General features: G+C 42.5%; 2 protein-coding genes across 3 annotated transcripts; one reads left to right on the top strand and one right to left on the bottom strand.

The window, feature by feature from the left end:
* Positions 1-884: 884 nt before the first annotated feature.
* Positions 885-14,745, top strand: sestd1 (SEC14 and spectrin domains 1). 2 transcript variants are annotated; one of them, XM_053439912.1, is made up of 19 exons: positions 885-1,130; positions 1,960-2,029; positions 2,147-2,255; positions 2,506-2,596; positions 2,697-2,810; positions 5,468-5,581; positions 5,696-5,790; positions 5,880-5,935; positions 6,494-6,562; positions 6,777-6,934; positions 8,856-8,978; positions 9,150-9,344; positions 9,985-10,099; positions 10,195-10,360; positions 10,820-10,901; positions 11,009-11,131; positions 11,383-11,574; positions 11,770-11,873; positions 11,953-14,745. In XM_053439912.1, exons 2-19 carry the CDS (start codon positions 1,960-1,962, stop codon positions 12,254-12,256), a joined length of 2,280 nt encoding a protein of 759 aa, XP_053295887.1. In that variant the 5' UTR covers positions 885-1,130; the 3' UTR covers positions 12,257-14,745. The 2 variants fall into 2 exon arrangements, with proteins under 2 accessions (XP_053295887.1, XP_053295886.1); XM_053439911.1 differs by having other exon boundaries at positions 6,494-6,571.
* A 7-nt stretch (positions 14,746-14,752) lies between these two features.
* On the bottom strand, positions 14,753-17,159 carry dnajc15 (DnaJ (Hsp40) homolog, subfamily C, member 15). Its single transcript, XM_053439913.1, has 6 exons — positions 17,035-17,159; positions 16,781-16,832; positions 16,463-16,536; positions 16,096-16,172; positions 15,950-16,020; positions 14,753-15,322 (listed from the first exon to the last, which is right to left on the bottom strand). The coding sequence occupies exons 1-6, from the start codon at positions 17,140-17,142 to the stop codon at positions 15,252-15,254; spliced, it is 453 nt and encodes a 150-aa protein (XP_053295888.1). The 5' UTR covers positions 17,143-17,159; the 3' UTR covers positions 14,753-15,251.
* Between the last annotated feature and the right edge of the window lie 1,288 nt (positions 17,160-18,447).

The raw sequence follows: 18,447 nt of genomic DNA, 5'->3' as shown, positions 1-18,447 counted from the left end.
TGAAGCTGTTCGGGATTTTACCAGGAAAGAAGCAAACAGGCCTTCAGAACAAAAAGATGTAAATGGATAAACATCTTTTAAGCGATCAGAATATGTAGCACTGTTTTTATAGACAAAGAGACTGACAAAGTAAATTATTCGTCAATATGTTTGGGGAAATAACAATTACAGTATTTAAGAAAAAGTAATTATTCTTCTTCACCTTTTTTAATCTTATCATGTGAGAGTTTGCTTTTTGTAAACTTTTCTTCTATAGTGCCATTATCACTTCAGTAACTTCATTTTTCCAATACTTATTTCCTTGGAGAAAAAAATGGACAATTTGTCTTCTGTTACAATCAACATTACAGACTTTAAAATGACCTTAAAATATTATTTTCTACGAAAATCGAACTAATCCCACAAATGCCATTTCACTGCATCACTAATATAACCAAACTCCAGGTTGTGGCCCTGATATTTTTACTACATTTTGATAACATTTGTTATAAAATCGCCTTTCATCAGAATGTTTGTACAGCAATTAACCTAAACGTTACTTTCATTATGAATATGTCAGTCAGTTATATTTACTTAATTTTAGATTGATTATTTATTATTACATATATCCATAGCTCTCTTATATTATGTTTTTATTTGCATTAAAAAAAATAGTACCAGGAAATATTTGGCATTTTTCTGTTAAAGAAGAAAAGATCACAATAGGAAACATATTTCTAGACCATTTGATAAACTGAATAACACTCTTATAATTAAATTATGATAAATATCTGCTTGGTTTCTGGGTGTCTGTAGAAATGAACATTGGGTCCAAGAGAGAGTTTTGACCCTGAGACCCCAGGGCTTTTATTTTGATTGTCGCCTTACCGGATGTGATTTTATTTTGTTGCGCTTCACTGAGTCTGCGCAGCTCCAACGCCTGTTCTCTGTGTTTCTACTGTTGTTAAGAGCAAAGAGGAAACTGCATCTCCAGTGTTTATTATTATGGAGAATATTTGCAGTATCTGCTGATCCATTAGCCTGAGGAGGAAGAGGAGGTGGAGAACGAGGAGCTGCAGGAGAACAGGAGAAGAGGAAGAGTGGGTTACAAAAACCGAGACAATATAAAATGCAGCTGATTTGAGTGGAAGGTAAGAAAAGCCTGATCAATACTGGATACTGATCGATCCCTGAAGTTGTCGATGCTGAGTGGATGGAGTCTGGGGTCAGGGTGGTTTGAGCCACAAAAGCCGCAGCCCGCTACTGAATGTAGGTCATTGTGTCGGTGGGCCGAGCCGAACCAAGCCGAGACTAGCCGATCCGAGCCAGGGCCGGGCCGTCCTGCGGCTGCAGCCAGGCCTCAGACAGGCTGAGGAAGAGGAGGAGGAAGAACATGAAGCCATGCTGCAGGACTGACTGCTGCTGCTGCTGCAGTTACTAGACCAAGCACAAATACTCCGTCCTCCACCTCTGCTAATAAAGATGATAATAATAGATAATAAAAAAAATGATGATAATAATCACATCTGTGTTAAAATATCAGCTTTTATTCTGAGACCAAGTCTAATAGTAGAGTTGAACATTAATCATATAATTCTTTGTGGAAAGTGCGTAAAGACTAAAATGATTATAGTGTCTGCGCATGCTGGCTAATGTCCAAGCCTGCTGGACTATGTGGACTGGTGTCTAAAATTATGGACTAGTGTGCAAACCTGTGGGCTCGTATCTGACTATGTGGAGTAGTGTCTGACTGACTATGTTGACTAGTATCTGGGCCTTTAAACTAGTGGCTGAAACGACGGACTATAGTGTCAGACCCTGTTGGACTAGTGTCTCACTATACGGACAGGTGGTTGACATTGTGGACTAGTATCTGGGAATTTGGACAAGTGTCTGGTCCTGTAAAGCTTTGTCTGAAATTGTGCACCATTCTCAGCTGTGAGAATTTACATTAAGTATTGTTTGGATGTGTGCTTACAGATGTCTGACGTTACCATGGAAGCCACCACCATGCTCCCAATCCTCAAGAAGAAACTGGCCTTTTTGTCAGGTACAAGAGACACAAACACAATAAGTAACAAAATATGAGATAACATGCCTACATATGTCCAACCAAATTTGTCATCGATGACATTTCTTCCTTCTCTAATTGTCCGTTTTCATTCAGGGGGCAAAGACCGGCGTAGTGGTCTGATCCTGACCATACCTCTCAGTTCAGATCAGACCAGCATGGAGGAGCTCAGTGTCACGCTGGACTACCTTCTCAGCATCCCCAGGTACACACACACCTACACACACCCACACACACAGATGCAGTAGCAGACCGTCTGGTGTGTGTCTGTGCTTTATAGCCCTCTGGACATATTTGCTGATTTGAACTCGGCCCTTTACTCCATCATCAGAATCCATGTTCAGATGTTCTAGAAAAGGCTTAAAGGATGATTCCACTTTATAACAACTTGAGTCTTATCGCATCATGACCCTGCTCTGTAAAAAGCTTCCTCACTCTCTCTCTCTCTCTCTTAGTCAGAAGTGTAAGGCCCGGGGTTTCACCGTCATCGTGGACGGACGCAAGTCTCAGTGGAACATTGTCAAGACTGTGGTGCTCATGCTGCAGGTACAAACATGTCTTGACGCCCCTCCATACATGACGACCTTCCTTATTCTGTCGGCACAATGAATAGCTGATGAGGCTGACGCTGTCGTTGCTGTTTCAGAATGTGATCCCGGCCGAGGTGTCGCTGGTCTGTGTGGTGAAGCCAGATGAATTCTGGGACAAGAAGGTCACACACTTCTGCTTCTGGAAGGAAAAAGATCGTCTGGGCTTCGAGGTGAGTCTCCTCAAAGTTTTCCTCACACTCGCTGGTCTCAGAGAGGTGACTGGAATTCTGTTTTCGGGGTTGTCCGTCCTCTATACCTCAAGAATGCCTTGAGGACTTTTCTTCAAATTTGGTACAAATGCTCACTTTGACTCACAGGTGAGGTGAAAAGAGTTTGGAGGTCAAAGGTCACGGTCCGGAGGAGCAATCTCTGGACATTAGTGTTATGTTTGGTTCCCGCTTCTACTGTAGGAACCCGACCCGAGATTTGAGTGTTCACCATGAGGTCAAGTTTTAAGAACCACAAGGATCAAACTTTGTTGCCATGTTGACTCTGAAGATGTGTGTTCATCTACTGCCTGCAGCCTGGCTGTAGAGTTTGAGTGTCAGTTGTTCCAATGCTTACATACAGCTTACATGCCCGTTTGGATTGGCTGCTTAGAAGGGCTGCTCGAAGAGTCTCCCATCATATAAATAGTGTTTGTGTTTCTAATAAGAGCAAAACTACACACACACACACACACACAGACAGTCATTGATTGTGTTGTTACTTGATATCAAACAGAAACTAATATAATAGCCCTGAGCATCATTATCCGTCCTGAGTGCTGCTGGAAACCTGAGCCAGGATCGATGGGGTGTGTGTGTGTGTGTGTGTGTGTGTGTGTGTGTGTGTGTGTGTGTGTGTGTGTGTGTGTGTGTGTGTGTGTGTGTGTGTGTGTGTGTGTGTGTGTGTGTGTGTGTGTGTGTGTGTGTGTGTGTGTGTGTGTGTGTGTGTGTGTGTGAAACTTTTAAGCTAGCCTCCTCCTCTTCTATTATAACAGATGGTTTTACTGACAGAGATCAGTCTGCACTGTGACCCAGATTCTTACGCCCATGTTGGCTGAACGGCTACTACCGTTGCCGTGGTAACCCGAGCAAGTTGCTGGGTGTGTAGGTAACTTGATTGTAGCTGCATATGGATCCTTAAAGCGAGTGTTGAGATTATTTTACTTTTTTAAATCACACTGGGGTTTTTTCCTTGTATTCTTTGTGACACTACGACTTTTAAGATTCGCCTAAAAAACACCAACAGTTTAAATGCATGAAATGAGTAAATGTCTCATTATAAATTGTGAGTTCATGAACATGTAGTTTGTTGGCTTGTTTGGATGCTGAATATGTTTTGTGAGAAGAAATATTTGGTGCTTTGAATAAAAGAATATGCTGCGGTTGAGCTTATTTGCACCTCTGCCCAGGGGGTCATGTTTTCAATCTGTCTGACTGTTTGTCAGCAGGATAACTCAGGAACTAGTAAACTGATTTCCATGTGGAGGGGTGCGGCAGGACCCATGGAAGAGTCCTCTCCATTTTAGAACGGATCTAGATGAAAGGGCGGATCCAGGAATATTTTTCCACTCTCTTTAACACGGCGAGATTGGGCGTCAGAAGCATCCACTCTCTGAGTGCCCTTCTAGTTTAATTCTATTATAGCTCACCGTGTCTTCACTTACTTTACACACACACACACACACACACACACACACACACACACACACACACACAGCTGCTGGAGGGAGATTCCAGTGACAGTGTTGAAATGTGACTCATCTTAACTATGGATTGTGTGTGTGGGTTGTATGTTGTACAGCTGCTCTAACGTCTGACCTAACGTTAAAACACACACGCACACACACACCGATGCACACTGAGAATCTGCTCCCGTGACAACTGGGACACAGACTTACCACCAGCTGTCTGACTGTCCAGGTATTTGTAAAACAATCTCATAGAAATGCTGTTCAGAGTTCTGTACTATTTCGTTTAAAGAGAACTGTAAAGGCTAAAGTAAAGTAAGGGTTAACCTTGTTGTTATCTTTCTCTACAGAAGAAAAAGATGAGCTCACAGGCTTTTCACGAACACAAGTTTGTCTTGTGATCTAAGAACTGTCTGGATCATGGACTGAGGCAACACTTAAAGTGATATCTGTTATCAGTGCTAATGTTTGAAACAGAAAAGAGATGGTTTTAAAAATGACCGTGAGTTTGTTAAAAGTTCAATATAAGGTTAACAATGTATATAAAGAAGCTAAAATGAGTCAATCCCTCCAAATCTCTGTAAAATACAGAAACAACCAACAGCTCCAGTGTCTGACCTGCATCAGTCACACACGTGTTGCTCTCAATGTGGTTAACATGGCTCCTCATAGTCAGGAGCCAGTGGTTAGGAAAACATTTCTCTCCAGAACGCTGATGTTTGAAGTATTTACGATCTGGTGTGTCACAGAACTGGAGACACTTGCCACACCCAAAGCTGCCTTTAGACAACTGTGGCTTCCAGGCGTCCCCATCGAGCCAACATGAGTGACATCACTTCTGACAGAGGGAAACGTTTGGACTTTTGATGTTTCTTCAATACTGTACAATGGTGCATCATCATATGTGAATTCATTTGAGTTTAAATATACTAATCAACAACAATAAATCTAATCTGAACGTCCTTATGAACATGTGATATTCATCAGGCTGGAACAAGCCAGTAACAGAAAGTTTGTGCAGTGAAGAGACATAAGAGTGAATCCACTGTGGGACAGTGTTCATGTTGAGAATCAGAGTATGAAAATGTTCTTGCACTTCATTATTAATGTGTGATTTATATGTGCATCCTTTGTTTTTGATTTGTGTGTCAGGTGATCCTGGTTTCGGCCAATAAGCTGACTCGTTACATCGAACCCTGTCAGCTGACGGACGACTTTGGAGGAAGTCTGGACTACGACCACAACGACTGGCTCAACAAGAGACTGGTGATTCTCATTCTATTTAAATAAACCCACGTATTTGATGCGTGACTAAACGTGCTTGTTGTCATGGTAACCTGCCACCAAGTCCGAGCAAGTTTGGTTTCATCTTGTTTTCAGGTTTTTGAGAAATTCACCAAAGAGTCGACGTCGCTGCTGGACGAGCTGTCGATCATCAATGACAGTGACAAGAGCAGTTCGGGGGACAAGGAAAAGTACGCACGCGTACACAAACGTACACACAAACGTACACAAACACACAAAGCTACAGTTTAAAGTAGTTTGTCTTGTCCGTTCTCTGCAGATTAGCTGACTCGGCCCTCTTACCGTCCTTTGACCCTGAGACTGTTCTTCAGACTGGTAACTATCATCTTCTCTAGTCTGTCGCGTGTTATATACGTCATCAACCTGCCTGCTCACTTGCGTTGAATCCTCTGGATTATCTCCTGCTGTGTTGTCACGTGGTCTCACTCACACGTTATCTGGACATTTCACTCGTGGGCTGGCAGTAGAAACCCCCAGAGAATGTCCTGAGCAACTCACACACAGCCCCTTCAGATGAGTTCAGGAGATTATCCAGAGTTCAGTGCATGTCTGAAAGCAGCTTTAGTTTGCTGCCACCAAGACCGAGAGCTAGATAGACACTGACCGTGGATGAATGATGGATGGTTCGTTGGATGATGGATGGTTGGGTGGATGGCTGTGTTCCCTGTACTGAGCGGCCTGTGTCTGTGTGTTTGCTGGGCAGAGGTGAAAGGAGTCTTTGTTTGTGGTACCACCCTCCTCCCACTGCCAGCTCCTTTCATTATCTAACAGCATGTACACAAACACTGATGTGTTATTGTTTCAGATGCTTTTATAACGGGCTCTTAAATCTCAAACCTGCCCTCTCTCCCCTTTGTTTGTGTCTGTCTGCAGGTCATGAGCTGCTGTCGGAGCTGCAGCAGCGTCGGTTTAACGGCTCCGAGGGAGGAGGAGGAGGAGGAGGTAAGGGAGGTGAGGAAGCAGCTGTGGGTCGAGGGGTGTCGTCTGAAGTGTTTTCTTTATAGTTGTCTTGTTGAATGTAGTCATTCAGCTGTTCCAGGGCAAGGTCACAGTGACTTGTTGTAGCATCTCTGTCTTCAAAAGCACCAGGACCGTCACACACTACCAGACTGTAACCCCACTTCTTCCTGACCTCTCTCTGACCTCTGACCTGCAGGTCCGGCCTGGCGTCCCATGGAGGAGGAGCTGCTGGCTCAGCCTCAGGTGATGAAGCTGCTGGACTCACTCAGGGAGCAGTACACCCGATACCAGGAGCTCTGCAGACAGCGAAACAAACGCACCCAGTTGGATGAGATTCACACCAAGGTCATGCAGGTAATTAACACACACAAACACACACAAACACACACATGCACACTCACACGCACTGGATCTTAAAATGTGACCTGTGATATACGTCAACAGTAAAGCTGCTATGATTAGTCAATTTGTTGGCTACAATATACTCTGTAATCTTCATATAATGAAAACCCCATTTTAGTTCAATTTTTAAAGCACAAGTACAGAACACTTTCTGCTTCTATCTTCTCAAATGTGTGTTTTTTATGATTTTTATACCTCCACACTGAGCTGGAGGTTTAGTAAGATTAAACTGCGGGATATGTTTTTATACTTCTAGCCAGAGCCATGAGAGCTATTTCCACTCTTTGTGCTAATCTAAGATAACTGGCCACTGACTGGTGCTTCATATTTCCTGGACGTAAAAGATCAGCTTATTTTTCAAACATCAAAGTTTTTCACCCTTTTCAAACACACAGCGTTTTAAAACTATCTGTATAAATCCTTAAGTCTTAAAAAGTCAAGGTGCAGTTCATGAGGACAAATCTGTAAACACGTCCTCCACATGTAAAATGTTGTCCTGCTACTTAATCCTCCGTCTTTCAGTGTCTTCAATGTTTCATCACACAGCCTTTGACCTTCTGAAAAGGTGTCAGTGAGCAGCTTCCCTGTCCGGGCTCATCAGTAGACATAGACTCTACTGTGGTTACTGGGCTTCATATGCAGCCGCAGGGGCTGATGGGTAGGATGACTGTCTTGGAGATGAGATGAGCCGGGGGTTGTCATGGTAACCTCAACATATCGGTCGCTAGCCTGGAGGATTTGAGGTGGGGGGTGGTGGCCTAGTTCTGTATCGAACTGTGTCTCCTTGTTTGTGTGTTAGCTCTTCAAGGCATCACTGACCTGATAAATACAATTAAAATCCCGATCCTGGTACATCTACATCTGGATAGACAGTTCCAGATGATGCTCTGCATTATACTGTTTGGTGAACATTTTAACTTCAACTCATGATAAAATAAAAATCAAGATGTTTTTTGTTTGTATCAGACAAACACACAGGCAAACTGTTTTTTGTACATTTTACGATAAGATATAATAAGAAATTACCTTATTCTTGTGCCAGCTTGCTCCACTATTAAATAACAATACTATATAAAATAGAATAGAGTACAGTGAGTAAAACATCAAAAATATTGTTGAAAAATTAAAGTATTAGTGTATTTGTAAAAAATATATAAAGTGTATACAGAGTAAAGCTAAACCAGTGACTAAACGTTTGGTCATTACACGCCTAGTTTTATAAAATAAAATAATAAAATAAAATGCCTAAATTGTACGGGTTTGATAAGGGAAACAAATTTTTATAGAATATAAGGTTTATGAAGAGTCCACATCAATGATGGTGGTATCATGTGAACTCCAGCAAGGAAACAAGTAGAGCCTGAGGGCCTCCTGTTGGTCACTCTGCAGCACTGCAGCTCAGACACTCAGAGCAACATCTGGGAAGGATGGAAATCTTCCCTGAGACTGAAATATGTTTTTCTGAGGAACCTCTGCACATTAGACATCGGAAAATGGAAAAGCACAAGAGTAACACAGTTGTCAAAAATTAAAATGCATGAGGCCTGAATTCCATTTAGCTGCTTCAGTTTCAGGGTCTTGATTCTGTGAAGGCTGTCACACTGTCACGACTTGTCGGTCATAGCTTACCGATGTTCCTGATGCATGAAACATCATCTGAAGCTTTATGAAGTTATGCTTCATGTCGAAATGCACAGAGGAATCAAAGCTAACCTGTCATCTTACGTTTTTGTGCAAACATATTTATTACGTTGTGTATGGACGAAATTAATGACACTTTTGGTCTTGGACGATCACCTGAAATACTTCCTCCTTTTTCTCTGATTGTAACCAGTTAAGTGTTTACATGGATTTCTGCTTGTGTCTCTCTCAGGTGGTGACCTGGCTGCAGGGTCCAGGTTCAGAGCTGTTAAAGAATCATCAGGCGATCGGAGACTCGATTCGAGCGGCTCAGGCCCTGCAGCAGAAACATGAGGAGATCGAGAGCCAGCACAGTGTAATGCAACACACTGGACACACACGCATCATGTGACAAGGGCAAACTGAGAAATTAGATTTGTGGTTAAATTACAGATCTTGTTGTCTTTTAGCGGGGAGTTAACTGAAGAAACCTGATGAAGTGTATGTGACTCTGATTCTCTATCGCTGCGTGTGTGTGTGTGTACAGGAGTGGTTTGCGGTGTACGTGGAGTTGAACCAGCAGATCGCTGCCTTGCTCAATGCCGGGGAGGAGGAGGAAGTGGTGGAGCTGAAGTCGCTGCAGCAGCAGCTCAGCGATGTCTGCTACCGACAGGCGGCTCAGCTGGAAAATCGGCAGAACGTCCTGCAGGCAGCGCAGGGCTTCCACAGCGCCACACAGGAGGTAACACACACTTTTACCATTTTTTCCTTAGTAGAAAAATCTACGTAAAACATATTTTAAGATCTGTCTGCTACTACCACTTCAGTGGAGTGGAGCTGTATAATGTTTAAAATCTTGCGCGTTAAAGAGTAATGCTGAGCTGTAGATAAGTAGGAAAAACTCAAGAGTCATTAAAAACCAGTGTTTATCTCTAATATTCAGCCAGGAAACTTTTGAAACATGTAGAATTCTAAACAGAGTTTGGTGGATATGTTACAGCTGCAGTTCTTCTGGTTCAGGAAGCCGGGGATCATGGGTAATATCCACCGTTCAGTTGTGTTTCAGTTCAGTGATTGGGACTACGATGTCAGAGCTCCAATCAACACATCGATAGAATTTGAGCCCAGCATCCCTCAGCTTGCTGATGTTAAAAGTTACAAAGTGCTGCTTTAAGCCTAGCTTGGCTCAAGACTGTAGGCAGAAACTCAATCAAATGATTATAAATATACAACAATAGTAGTTGAAACATTAGCAGCTGTTCAGGAGGTGAACAGAACTAAAAACAAAAATGTCAGGATGAGGCAGAATGTGTGAAAGTAGAGAGAGAAACAAGTGACTTTGATGTCTTTCGAGCGATTACAGCTTTACGTCTACTCTGCAGTTGTCTCAGCAGCTGGACGGTTTACTGGGAATGCTCTGTGCTGATGTGGCGCCGGCTGACGGAGCTTCGATTCAACAAAACCTCAAACTGCTGGAGGAGAAGCTGCAAGCTGTCGGTTCGTGCTTTGAAAGAAGGCCCCTTTGAGTTTTCCTCTAAATAACTAATTTCTTTCATATTTATTAAGTACATCTACAAATTCTCTACCTCCAGAGGCTGGTCTCACCTCTCTGCGTCAGAAGGGGGCGTTGTTGACGGAGCAGATGAGCAGCCAGCCACCGTGGTCTCTGGAGGAAACGGAGAGTCCAGCAGGAGAGCAGCAAGACAACGTCCAGCACATCCAGGCTGTGATGGAGGAGATGCAGCTCCGCAAACAGAGGTTCCCTCCTGCTTCTCTTTGTTTCTCAGTTATAGAATCTAACCAAAAACAAAAAAATGCACCAATGTCTTTGTCTTATTTACTTTAGTTTGAGTCACAACTCTCACTTTCACAAAAAGTTTGAAAATCTGACTCTGTAACAGAATGTAAAATGTGTGACTGACCTCGTCCAGTACATTTTATCTCCCATCTTCTATTTCCTGTTTATGCTGCTGTTCTTTCCCTGGTTGTAAAAAGTAGCAACTGGTTAGTTTCAGTCCCATTCCTGCTGTTTAATTATTGTTTGACCCCATGACCTTTCATTTAGTGGCAACATGCAGTACATGCACCATGGTGATAACTAAATTATCACCCTGGTGTCTTTTCACCAACTTCTGTTTTGTTTTGTTGTAATGAACCCAGTTAAGTTATATATTTGAAGCCGATTGAAGTCATATAATGTGTGTGTGTGTTTTGCAGGTGTGAGGACATGGTGGATGTGAGGAGGCTGAAAATGCTACAGATGGTCCAACTATTCAAATGTGAAGAGGACGCTCTACAGGTCAGACACGCACCCAGACACAAAGGCACACACTCACACAGGCACACACACACACACAGGCACCTCCTGTACTGATGGGACGTGTGTGTGTGTGTGTGTTTTCTCAGTCAGTAGAGTGGCTTGGCGAGCTTTTGGACGCCCTGTTGAAGACTCATGTCCGACTGGGTGACGACTCTCAAGAGACGATGACCATGTTGGACAAACACAGGAAGTTCGTGGACGTCGCTCAGGTGAGACACTTCCACTCTACACTCTGTCAAACGATGCTCTGTTGATGTAAATCACTGATCGGAGCAGCTTCGATTAATGGTTTACTCCCACTATTAACACCAGGAACTGATTATCTATGAGTGTCTGCAATTTAGGCAGCTTTATTGAATATAAGGCAACTGTTGGGCTGTAGGCAGAGGTATGAGTACAAAGACTACTGACCACAAAGACAAGACACAGACAATAACTCTGTTTCTCTGATTGTCTTCAGAGCACTTATGATTATGGCCGCCAGCTGCTGCAGGCCACCGTCGTCCTGTGTCAATCGCTGCGCTGCACAACGCGCTCGTCCGGAGATACTCTGCCCAGGCTCAACCGAATATGGAAACAGTTCAGCGTCAGCGGTGAAGAGAGGCAACAGAGACTGGAGCTGGCTCTGAACTTCCACACCGCCGCCGAGAAGGTGAGACACAGACTTCAATTGTCAGGTGTGGGAAGTAGCAGACCTGTGAGTCAGGATGGCATTAAAAAAAAAAAGGCGACCTGTTGAAATTGAGTTGTTTAAAACAGCTGACGGAATTGTGACACCCTTGCACAATGTTGCAGTCGTAGTGAAAATCTAAATCTGCCTTCAGCACGTGTGTTTGCACTGTTTCAGGTTTTACAGCAAGAATGTGTCGAGGCCGAGTTGCTGGATGAGGTTGACTCCTCTGGGAAAACCCTGTTGGACAGATTGACCACTCCCGTTATCTTCCCTGATGGGTACACACACACACAACACACAACACACACAGAGCTCATATATTGTACACACTCCTTACTCAAGTTATCATCGTTTCAGGAGCGAGCAGTACTTCGGGAGTCCCAGCGACACGGCAACGGCAGCGGAGGGCGTCAGAGAGCGCCTCCTGCTGGTGGAAGAGCAGCGGCTGCAGCTGCAGGACGTGGAGCTCCATGATGATGATGATGATGATGATGATGACGATGAGGTGCTGAACGGACAGGAGGCACGGCTCGATGTTATCGGAGAGGAACTGAGTGAGAAAGAAGATCAAGAGGAGGAGGATGAAGTTGAAGAAGGGTTGGAGGAAGAGGAGGCTGGGCCGCAGGATGAAGAGTTAGACAGGGCCACGCAGGACTGCTAATGGACGACGTTAAAGCGAGCAGCTTCAATGAAGGGCTGCTCATTCCTTTCCAGCGAGACCTACGATTTGCTGTCCCCGGGCCAAGAAAGCCCTGGATCACTGCAGCTGCTAGTCTCATCTTACTGCTGCTGTTTATCTACATCCGACTACATTACCCATCAGCCTCTCCGCTCTGAAAGCTTTCCCCCTGGCTGTAGTGAAGGATCAGCCCCCTCTAAACGGCACCTTTTGGATCCAATGTAAAATACTGGAAATATTTACTGGAATAGTTGATACTCATGTCCCCTGATGCTCTCTAACGACTGTAAAATAACCTTTTTTGGATAAGAAGTCTTCTCCTTCCCAGCATGCCTCTCATTTCCCCTATGTGGGTGGAGCTTCCATGGTGCTAACATGGTTTCTGTCTGTGCCTCCTACGACTTTCTCTCATTTCTTGCCTCTTTGCCTCTTTTATATCCGCGTCCTCTCACAAAAGACGAAGCTGGCGGCTGGTGCAGGAACTCAAAGGGCGGAGCTACAGTTTATCAGGTGTGCAGCGACTGGATCCTGCTCCTGCAGCAACAGTCCCGAACACTTCACCCACCTTCCAAACAGTGTCAGGCCCATTAGAGCTGCTCAACACTCAGTTCGACATGAAACTCTCACGGCTGAATCCACAGTACATACAAGCTGAAAGAAATAATCTGCTTTATTGACAAAAACTCAAAGTTATAAGACTGTTTCCATGGCGACTTGAGGAGAAGAGTCAACTGCAAAGCCCAAAGAGTTTCATACAACAATACGATAACCAGACCAGATTAAAGTACAACACTCTCATAATTGATATAAATCCTCTTGCAAGTCGTCGAAAAGTTTCCTCAAGAAAGTAATTGTTCTATTCACAAATGACTGCCAGACTGTCAAAGCCATAGACTGTAAATAAAAAAGGACGACGGACCTCCCCTTCTCCCCACCGTACAAAAATGAAGCCAAAATACCTTGGTTACAGGAGCTGCCATCTTGCGCTGGTGACTTTGAGCCAGTGATTGTGGCGTGGAGCCGTGGTATGAGTCAGTCATGATGCTTCAGGCTGTTTTTACAGCATTCAATAATTAACTAAAGCCAAACGTACCAGGAAACCTAACTCTTGAACTCCAAGAAGTGCCTAATATGTTAGAATATTAACCTTTTTTTAATGTGAAATATAATTTCTTTTGTTTGGTCCATGTCCCTTCTGCTAACATGGAAGAGGCGTGGTTTGTAAACGTTACTGCAGCCAGCTACCCGGGAGGGATCCAGGTAATTTGGCTTCACTTTTGGGGAGCTGTCATGTCGTCCGTCTTTATATACAAACAGTTTTCAAAGGTCACAGTAAAGACTGTTTAAAACAGGTGACGTAATAAAGCAGGAAAATAAAATTAGAGTCAGTTTTTTTTTACGAACTCAGTCCAGCAGGCGGCCTTGAGGTAAGCAAACTAATTTGTGTGCACAATTTAATAAATGAAGTATAACATACACAAAAGTCCTGCACTGTGTGCTGAGACACTCTTGCTAGTTTTCTTGTACTTGTAAGATATGTGGATACACATCAAGGCTGCTGAACTAAAGATATTTTTTTCTTTGAGATTCTTTACATGTGATAAAAGTTTTTAAAGTCAAAGCTTAGATGATAAATTGTCTGTTTTAAAGTTTAGGTGACTGAAGTCCCCGCACTACAGCAGGGGAGGAGGCAACATAAGTCAAGAGGATGGTTCACTAAATGGTGTGCACAAATACCTCCTGGGCTCTGTATTGTAGAATGTCCCAATTCGACCAAGCGAATAAACTAATGGCAAAGACGTATATTCTGTGTGTTAAATGTGTTGAAAATGTCTTCAAAGTTAAAAAGTCTGTGCTAAAGGGACTTCCTCTCCTCCACAGAAAACTCTGAAGCTCCTTTAAGACCTTGTCAGTCGTGCGGCCAATACCTCGCATCGAGTCCAAACATTTGCTTAATTCACACCTAGCAGCTTGATTTAACCTAAATCATAAGCATACGTTGTCTCCTTTCATTTCTGTTCGACTTCATGCTGTTTCTTGTTGAAATGTTCTCTGGGACTTGTCAACATCGTTGTGTCCATGATGCTCAAATCCTTCAAGGACCCAGAGGCTCCGACCACGCTGCTCTTCATAAAACCCTCTGCCTTCATGATGGAGATCGAAACTGCGCCGCTCACTGTTCCAAACTCACCATAGGGACTGAGATGACCTGACTCCGCTGGAGTCAAGTCAACAGACACACAGGTTTCACTGTGACTGGTTTGCAGCCACGATGACGTCAGAGAAAGACGGATTCATTTTTTTGTATTTATTGATGGATTCTTTAAGCTTAACAACCTTGTGATTATTTGCTCTTTTATTTGACCGGTAATTGCTGCTGTAAGTGTAACTGCTAAATGCTTCTGTCCTCTCAGTCCAGTAACATGCAGTGACTTCATGACCTCATCCTCAAAATAAAGACGCTTTTTGAAGGTGCTGTCTGAGATATTTTTTAATGAATTGGTCACAAAATATTTTCACATTTAACATCCAGACAAATCAACAAAGTCTAACCCACAGATACATATTAATAAAAACACGTGTTCAAAGCGAATCCCCCCCGCCCAAAAAAAGCATTTTCACAGTCTTCAGCAACAAACATTCAAATTTATTATTCTAATTGAACAGATCATCTTTGTATAACACATTACATACTCATATTTAGTGCATACCGTATCAAATGCACTCTGTAACATGAGCAGTTATTTATCATGGATGTACACCAGTTACCACTAGAGGGCAACGATACAACATTTGACAGACACATTTACAAATTGTCAAGGTCGTGGAAGAGAAGTTATGTGACCATCTGAAGACGGACAATGTCATTATAGTTGTTTTTTGTTTTCATCTTGCGGAGCCTGAGTGGAGGTCCAAGTGATGTGTTGATGGCGGAGTACAACAGAATTAAGTGATGGAAGCTTTTAAGCAGCGCAGGTCATCGCCGCATCTCCTTGTCCAAAAGGTCTTTGGCCTCATTGATCTTTGAGGCGAGATACGGTGACCCACCTTCACACACAAACACACAACATTTAGTGTGATCTGCAAACCGAGACAAGGCTACTTACTGAGTATTAATGCATTTAATCTAATTTAAAAAAAATTGTCCCAAATCTATATCATGCATGAATTGTAGTGAACTGGGGAGAGTCAATGTTTTAGATTAAGGCCTAAATAGGCCAAACATTGGTGAGTTATTAAAGAGACAACATGACTATGTGTATAAAGATATAAAGATCTGAAGGTCTATCTGTAAAGTTACAAATTGTCATCAGATTAATCCGATATTTCAGTTTCAGTATAGATAGGGCAAATCTTGACCATCTATGTGCACGTTATTGTGTTGTAAGTACCAGATGTTTAGATTCAGACATTTTTCAATAAAATGAAAACATAAATACAACTCAATATATAAAACTTGAATTTTCCTTTTTACATTTCTGTAAAAGGATCGATAAATCAGTCTGACACATAATATACCTATTTCATTTATCGACCAGTTCTGATTGGAGTATTGCAGACTATTTTGAGTTCTGTCTTTTTAAGAGTCAGCAGCAGACAACAACACACTGAGGCAACAGGAAATCTGGCCTTGGTTAAAGGTGATGAAAACAATTAGGTGTATAAATTGTATACCTTTATCAGGATGGTTAAGGACCATGATGTTCCGATGGGCCTCACGTACCTTGGCCTTGGTGCTGACCGGGCTGGACACAAAATAAAGCATCCGTGTGAGAAGACTTACACTTATTAAGATAAAACTTAAAGAAAATAAATGTTACCTTATGCCGAGAATGAGGCTGGCCTCTCGTTTGGACATCTTCTGATCGAAACCTCCTTTGTAATACGATGAGAAGGCCTAAGGTGACAGAACAACATTGAGAACATTCATTATATGAGTCTTTCAAAGACATATTAGGTTGAATCTTTTAATTTTATTGATACTAACTTATCATACGGTTAATGGCTAAACTTTAAAATGTCAAGCCTCACTTAAGTTTTGAAATAAAAGTTTTGACATCGAGGAATCACTGCCAATGTTCTTTAACTATGTATAGATAGAATTATACACTATAGGAATTATTCTACTAAATCACATCTATCGGGCTCTACCAGAGAGGTTTAACAAGAGGTTGATGAATCACTCACCGAGGTGGGCATCTTCTTGACAGTGTCAGAGAAGACTTGGCCCAGAGGCTTCCACAGCTGGAATGCATAGCGCCCTGTGGATCAAACGCAAAGCACATGAAACAGCGCATTCCAATCCTACAGAGGCATATTATATTCACTTGAGAAAAAAAAATCGGCTCTGCTTTTCTGAATTAAGCATAAAGAGTATATTTCGTCACGAAAACAGGAAACACATTTTCTCATGAAAGCAGAAAATTCAGGGAGCAGAAGTTTTTCCTCAATACAAGGCAGTACAATGCAAACTAGCCAATTAATAATAATAATAATTATATAAACCTGCAAATCCTGCAGCAGCCACACCAAGACCAACTGCTATCAGAGTTTCTCCCTGTCACAGAAACACATAATAACACAGCTGGTTAAAGGACAGTGCAGAAGCGTTAGTTTGTCCGCCGGACAGTGCAGCACAAAGGTTCCCCCCGGAACCACTGACAGTGACGGGCCGGTACGTCAGCGGTCACAGAGGTTAGCGGTCGGTATGAAACAGGACCGACTCTACCAAGGTCCCGAGAGTAACGACAGACACTCACCAGTCGTCTGTCTATCTCTGCGTCGCCCCTGTTCTTCGTCTGGGGTGCGTGTTCAGCGTAACGCATCGCGCCTCCTCCATCCACGCTCATCCCGCCGCTATGCGCCATGTTGTTTCCTCTGCTGCAACACCGGAACAGGTGTGGTTAAACCTTTCAAAATAAATAGAGACTGAACCAGAGTCAGTGTTTGCGGAAGGACTGGAGACACGGAGACGTTCCACAGGGAGCCCGAGTAGTTTCATCAAATTCTGAAAACACCAAAAGATATTGAGTTACTAAGTTAGTAAGTTGCCATTTTAAGACACAGTAAGTAAGTCATCATATTGAGTTATAACTTATAACGATATTATTTAGATATATGGAGTAAGTAAGTCATCCGTTAGTTAGTATTATAATAAGTGCCACTTAAACCAGCCTAGTTTTGTTCCTTTAAACTCCGCACAACTCCTATTTACTATCACACATGGGCCCAAAAAGGCTTTATACAACTCCACCATCTTTCCATAACAATCAATTCATAGAATTCAAAGACCTAACACAGAACCACGTACTTGGCAGACACCAATTTTTGGAATACCTACAGTTAAATAAATACAACTTATTACCCTGCTTGAACCTTCAAAAATAATGAATAACAGAATCCAATTTATGAAGTAAACTATTATAAAAAATCTATAGACTATTATTAACCTCAGAAACCTCCATATCATCAGAACATACAAAACAAATACAAGAACAGCTTGCTTATTTCTCTATAGCCAAGAAAACAATTCTCAAAAAATCTGGAAATCAAAAAACTCTAATTATCACACACGAGACCAACCTCAGGATACATATCTATGGAAAAAATTACCTCCCACAATATCAACAATATGACTTTATGTAAAGATGGTCCTTATTTTTTGTCCTTGATGGGGTTGAGCTAGTGCTGTTCACACACCCAAACACATATCACATGAAAAAGCGCACAAATCAACCTGGATAAACTCACCGATGACACATCCCATCACTCACACACATCTCTCTATAGTGGTGAGGACACTAGAAGACATAATGCATCCTCATACCCCCACAACAAAATGTATAACCCTAACCTAACCAGCATTGTAACTCCTTCCCTAAAGCTAAGTCTTAACATCCAAACAGCGCTCTTGAATTTATGAGGACCCTCCAAAATGGGTTAGGGTTAGGGTTATCCTCTAGTTGGGCTCATCGCTGTGGTGCTGGTGGAGCAGGTTGGGGAGAGCCATCTGCCTGGTCAGGTCCCTGGCGTCAGTCCTGAAGAGATGCATATTAATTATTAGGATGTTTTTTATTATACTACATGTTATATATTAAACTATATTATAGGGTATATGCATGTCTTTACTATTATACGTTATTTTGTTTTTATCATTATTATTATTTATTGTT

The sequence above is a fragment of the Pleuronectes platessa genome, chromosome 14 (genome assembly GCF_947347685.1).
Source record: "Pleuronectes platessa chromosome 14, fPlePla1.1, whole genome shotgun sequence".
NCBI lineage: Eukaryota > Metazoa > Chordata > Actinopteri > Pleuronectiformes > Pleuronectidae > Pleuronectes > Pleuronectes platessa.
This window is presented reverse-complemented; position numbering and strand designations above follow the sequence as displayed.